The 6000-nt window shown below is 45.7% G+C and overlaps 1 protein-coding gene across 1 annotated transcript in view; it reads left to right on the top strand.

Moving 5' to 3' along the window:
* The first annotated feature begins 248 nt into the window (after positions 1 to 248).
* Positions 249 to 6000, top strand: part of GPATCH1 (G-patch domain containing 1) — a 37321-nt gene continuing 31569 nt past the window's right edge. Inside the window, exons 1-8 of the mRNA XM_077288649.1 lie at positions 249 to 454; positions 1718 to 1852; positions 2216 to 2301; positions 2840 to 3000; positions 3655 to 3752; positions 4908 to 4966; positions 5177 to 5419; positions 5547 to 5694. Coding sequence (XP_077144764.1) covers positions 382 to 454; positions 1718 to 1852; positions 2216 to 2301; positions 2840 to 3000; positions 3655 to 3752; positions 4908 to 4966; positions 5177 to 5419; positions 5547 to 5694 — 1003 coding nt within the window. The 5' untranslated portion in view covers positions 249 to 381. The remainder of the gene's footprint in view (positions 455 to 1717; positions 1853 to 2215; positions 2302 to 2839; positions 3001 to 3654; positions 3753 to 4907; positions 4967 to 5176; positions 5420 to 5546; positions 5695 to 6000) is intronic.

The following is a 6000-nucleotide window of genomic DNA, read 5'->3' as shown; positions in this document are numbered from 1 at the left end:
ATTTGGGGGCGAAATGTCTCAAAATTCACGTCAAATATCGTCTATAAACATACATGGGGCACACCAGACAAGACGTGGAATCTTGGTGCAGCGGCCATGTGTGTACATTGTAGAGGGGTTTTATATTTTTTGCTATTTCTCCTCATTTATTTGATATTCACTGTACAGTCAATGACACTACACCTATTCAGAGCCACACAGTTATGTAACGTCTGTCAGACACAGCCGCCTGCCCTGACTGACGAACACAGCAGCACAGAGCACAGAGGCCTGGCGTCATTCCCGCGCCTGGCAGGTTACCATGGGAACGCCCTCAGCCCCTGGAGAGCGAATCACGTGGAGGTGTTTGGACCCTGCTCGGCGCCCGTAGTCGGAGCAAAGATGGCGGCGCACGATAGTGACGGAGAGGAGGATTTTGTCACGTACGGGAAACCTCTGGAGCAGTACGAGGAGGGTGAGAGGCTGTGCGGACACTTCCACAGGGACATGGGAGCCCTCGTACCGCTGCTGCCTTGGCTCTAGCTGTGCAGAGGGTTGGTGGGGAGGGAGGGAGGGAGGGACTTTTTTTTCTGTATATCTTTATTTGTAACACAGTATTAACAATAAATACAGGCTTATGAAGGTAGAACAGGCCGCAGTGATGCACCCTGTGTAGTCTGCGGTGGTTGTCCAACTTTTTAGTGTCTTCCATAGAGTTATATGTCCCCAGTGTTCGTGGCCTGTACAGTCGTGATGGTTGTCAGTGTTTGTGGACCGGGCAGTACTGAAGGTTGTCAGTGCTCGTGGCTCAGGCAGTCCTGGAGGTTGTCAGTGCTTGTGGCCCGGACAGTCCTGGAGGTTGTCAGTGTTTGTGGACTGGGCAGTCCTGGAGGTTGTCAGTGCTCGTGGCTCAGGCAGTCCTGGAGGTTGTCAGTGTTTGTGGACCGGGCAGTACTGAAGGTTGTCAGTGCTCGTGGCTCAGGCAGTCCTGGAGGTTGTCAGTGCTTGTGGCCCGGACAGTCCTGGAGGTTGTCAGTGTTTGTGGACTGGGCAGTACTGAAGGTTGTCAGTGCTCGTGGCTCAGGCAGTCCTGGAGGTTGTCAGTGTTTGTGGACCGGGCAGTACTGAAGGTTGTCAGTGCTCGTGGCTCAGGCAGTCGTGGAGGTTGTCAGTGTTTGTGGCCTGGGCAGTCCTGGAGGTTGTCAGTGTTTTGTGGCCCTGACAGTCGTGATGGTTGATGCTGCTCATGGCCTGGACAGTCGTGATGGTTGTCGCTGCTCACGGCCTGGACAGTCATTGTGGTTGTCACTGCTCATGGCCTGCAAGGTCGTTGTTGTTGTCACTGCTCATGGCCTGCACGGTCGTTGTGGTTGTCACTCCTCGTGGCCCAGGCAGTCGTTGTGGTTGTCACTGCTCATGGCCTGCACGGTCGTTGTTTGTCGCTGCTTGTGGCCTGGACAGTCGTGGTTGTCGCTGCTTGTGGCCTGGACAGTCGTGGTTGTCGCTACTTGTGGCCTGGACAGTCGTGGTTGTCACTGCTTGAGGCCCCGGACAGTTGCTTCAGTGCCCATTTTGCCTGAGCTCCCATTTGCAGCATCCCACTTGGCTCTTCTGTCTGGCTTTGCTCCTGCCCACATCGTCTACCTCCAGATCTTTCACTGTTGTGTTTCTTTCTGTGATCGTGTCACCAGTGCCATTATTCCTGCAATATCTCATATCCTGTGTTCTGCTTTCTTAGGGGAGCAGCCCAAGAGGCCTATACCTCTCCAGGAACAGACTGTGAAAGACGAGAAAGGACGCTATAAACGCTTTCATGGCGCCTTCACAGGAGGGTTTTCTGCTGGATACTTTAACACAGTCGGGTCAAAAGAAGGTGAGACATTTTATCCTATAATCGGTAGGGTCCTGTTTTAATTTACTGGAACTGGACAACCCCTTTAAATGGAAAAGGAACATTTTATTTTTTAATGGCAGACCCCCGAGAATGTAGGTCCGAAAGTCCTGTCTGATTTGGGGCTGTCGTGCACGACTACCATAAGTCTCCGTTCAGGCAAAGGAGTTTAGTGCCCCCAATTGCTGGGAGTATTAATGGTCAGACCCCAAGTATTATATGTTTATCACTTATCTTAAATGTTACTTAGTAGGACAACCCCTTTAAGAAGCCTCCAATTGTGTAGGATGTCAGAATGGCGTACGTATGCTACATTGGGAATCATTTGCTTTTTTGTTATTTTAGGTTGGACGCCATCAACGTTTGTGTCTTCGCGACAAGGAAAATCGGAAAAAAATGTCAGTAGACCGGAGGATTTTATGGATGATGAGGTACTGAAAAGACACAGCAACGTGTTAATGCATAGTGAAATGTAAGAATCTTCATGGCCATAAATCCGTTCGTAGGAAAACTGAGTGATCCTCGGTCTCAGCCTGTGGCTGAGCTTCAATGACGGGCCAAGATGATGCTAACAGGAGTTTTCAGCAGGTCTCTGGCTGACACAATTACCCAGTGGTCTCCGGAGATCGCATCATGGGAGCCTATGCGCATTGGCACTTGCACGCTTTTCATTTAAATGCCGCTGTCAGAGATTGACAGCGGCATTTAAATGATTAAATCACGGCTGGAGCTTGGCGTCAGCTGCGACTACATATTCCTGGTTTCTGCCCCTTGTGCAAGTTGCTCAACTCCTGAGCCCCCTCCAAACGTAAAGACCCCTTCCCAGGACGTGAATGCAATGTCCTTTTGCAGGAAGACGAAGAGCAACAGATGCCTCCCAAGTGTATTGAGATATCACCTTGTCTATATCCTTACTAAGTCGTCATCATCATTGGACTCTTGACTTATGTAATCCCCCTTGATTTACAGGATCTTGGAGAGTTTGGGATAGCACCAAAGGAAATACTGACTACGGACGATTTTGCCTCAAAAACCAAAGATCGAATACGGGAAAAAGCCAGAGAGCTTGCATCGGTCACAGCACCAATCCCAGGAGCAACCATATTGGAAGATCTAATAGCTCCAGCAAAGTAAACTTTTATGTCAATTTCACTTTCAGTACATGTTAGTTACCATTTCACTGGCCTGAGCGCACTCGTGCCAGCATCAATGCTGAATAATTTACTGTAACGATCCTTGAAGCAGACAACCTTAGTATTGCTCAAAAGTTTTAAGAAACAAAATCCAGCAAGTTTTTTTTTTTTTTAGTATTTTGGTCACCGCAGCCTGCCAGTTTAATTTACTTTTATTATGTTGTGACTAGCGATGAGCGAGCGTGCTCAGATAAGGTGTTATCCAAGCACGCTCGTGTGCTAGTAGTATAGGGGCACGCCAAACATATTCTATGTTCAAGTCGCTGCGGCTACATGTCTCACTGCTGTTTGACAGCTGCAATACATGCAGAGATTGCCTGCATGTGCCGCGGCTGTTGAATAGCAACAAGACATGTAGCCGCAGCGAATCGAACATAGTATTCGAGCACACCGATGATACGCTATCGGCACACGAGCATGTTCGGAAACACCCTATCCAAGCAAGCTCGTTCATCAGTAGTTGAGACAACAAGTTAAATTGCCGCCCTACTAGCCAAGGTTCACTAAAACATTTTCTGAACAAGATTTTTTGTGTCGTCTCTTTTTTTGCATTGTTTTTTTTTTTTTTCCATGTACTTTTGTTATCTTCAGGATCACGATAGGAGTGCAACTTTTACGGCAGATGGGGTGGAAAGAAGGGCAAGGAGTAGGGCCCAGGATAAAGAGGAGAGCTCAGAAGAAAGCAGCCGGTAAGTGGAACAATACTGAAAATATCAAACCAAAGGTCCATTTATATTAGTTGACTACTTAAACGACTACTTATTTGCCAGTCGATGGTTGTTTAATAGCCTTTTTTACACAGGATGATGCCCTGTTGAGAACGATGATGTTTTTTGCTGCACAGTTGATCTGCAGTCTGTTTATCTAGGTCCTGGGAACGATCATCCATAATAGTCTTTTATCGTAAATGGCCTTACACTAGGGCTGGGCATCATACATGGGGGTGCAGGTATGAAACCTTATATGAGTAAGCGGTATAACTTTTTATTAGCTCTTATTTATACACCTACTTTTATAAAAGTGGACAACGTCTTTTAAATGTAAAAGGAATGTAGTAAAGTTTTACAGGCACATTGTTACAGAGCATTACTGGAGAAGTATGACCGTGAAAGCGATCGGTAACGTATGATTACAAGTGTGCGTGGTCAGCCACGATGGGTGAGGTTGCAATGTGTCCGGGTAAAGATCTATAGGGATTCCTGCACTGATTCATCCGTCGCCAGCAATTTCGAGAGAAGGTTATAGCAACACAAACACATCAAAAAGCAAATATCTAGCAATAAATATGGCTGCTGGAACTTGATGGTCAGGCGAGTCACCCGTGAGTAAGAATTTATACTGGGCCACGTTGTGTCATATACTTATGTGCATAGTGCAGAATGTCGGCATCTTTCATAAAATAGGTGTCGCGTATTCTTGATCATTATTGTAACCTGATTTTCTACATATTTGCTCAGAAAAAAGCAACTTACAATGAGTTGTCGTTTTTTTTTTTTTTTTTTTTTTTTTTTTTTTAAAGAAAGTTCACGTAAATCTTTGCAAGTCCAAAATGTGCATTTTGTTTTGATTTTACCGTTGATTTCACATTATTCCTATCAAGGGGTAAGAGCTGAGGTCAAAATGTGCTACTTTTTTGGGTCAAGAATGATTTGTTTGTGCAAAGTATGGATGTGGTTTTGATAATCACATCCACTTGTGCAGTACATAGAGCAAAGGCGCAGACAATTACTGATTAATCCTAAAAGGTCACTTATAATATTAAATATTGAAAGTTTTAATCAAATATATGCATTGTAGAACAGATAGAAGAGTCAAGTTTGTTAAAGTGTTATTTTTGCTTCCAGAAAGTAATGTGAAGACTTATGGCTGTGCGCTGCCTCCTACGGGCTCCGAGGAAACTGAGGTGGGTTTCCACAGCTAATGATTGTTTTACAGGAGAGAGAGTTCAGGGGGCTCCATCAAGGGGAGATCTATCACAAAGCAGAAGTTATGAGTATTTTTGCAGCTCTGGGGTATGATACAGGCGGTAGATCGGGATTGCATTAGTGACTTTTTCTGTAGATTAATTCTATACATTGTACAAGGCTGAACATTTACGTTTTCTTATTTACAGGATGAAGAGGATGACTACGTACCTGAGAATATTACATTTGCACCCAAAGATGTGACTCCCATAGACTTCACAGTAAAAGACAATGTCCATGGTCTGGGTTACCGGGGCCTTAATCCTCATGAAGCCTTGTTCGGCTCTCTGACCACACACATGAATGTATTCAGCGACGCCTCGGAAAAGACGAACAGTTTACTGGGTGATGTGCGACAAAGCAAAGGAAGGAAAGTGGGAATCTCTGGGCAGGTGAGGAGCAGGTTGTTGGTACAACTTGATATCCACTAATATGTACATGTGTAAAAGCCAAACCACAGAAGCCTGATGCTATTTTGGCTACTGGCTTCATGGGCTTTTGCCTTTTTTGTTTCCTCAGGCTTTTGGCGTTGGTGCAATGGAAGATGAGGATGATGATATTTACAGCGTCGACTCCTTGTCGAAATACGACACGGTCCTGCGAGAAGAGGAGGCCGGAGACGGACTCTTTGGATGGACGGCACCAAAAGAGTACAAAAATAAAAAAGGTACCAGACGGCTGTGCCAATCTGAGCTAAAAGTAAAACCCTGCCATGTATTACTCCCATTAGCCTCAGCAAGTCTTAATGTTGTGAAACTACAACATCCAGGATTCCCCGACAGCCGCTGACTGCGGCGATGGCATGTTGAGAGTTGTAGTTTCACAGCAATAAGGAGTGGAGTAACAGTAAACTGCAGGATCTGACTACACGCGGTGTGTTTGTAGTCTGTAACCATGGAGACACACAAGCCTGCATAAGAGCTGTATACACACAAAATATAACTGCAGCAGAGTAATAGTAAAAAAAAGAGCT

This window comes from Ranitomeya variabilis, chromosome 2 (assembly GCF_051348905.1).
Source record: "Ranitomeya variabilis isolate aRanVar5 chromosome 2, aRanVar5.hap1, whole genome shotgun sequence".
In the NCBI taxonomy this organism is placed as follows: Eukaryota; Metazoa; Chordata; class Amphibia; order Anura; family Dendrobatidae; genus Ranitomeya; species Ranitomeya variabilis.
Note: the sequence above shows the minus strand (reverse complement) of the source record. Positions and strands in the feature narration are given on the sequence as shown.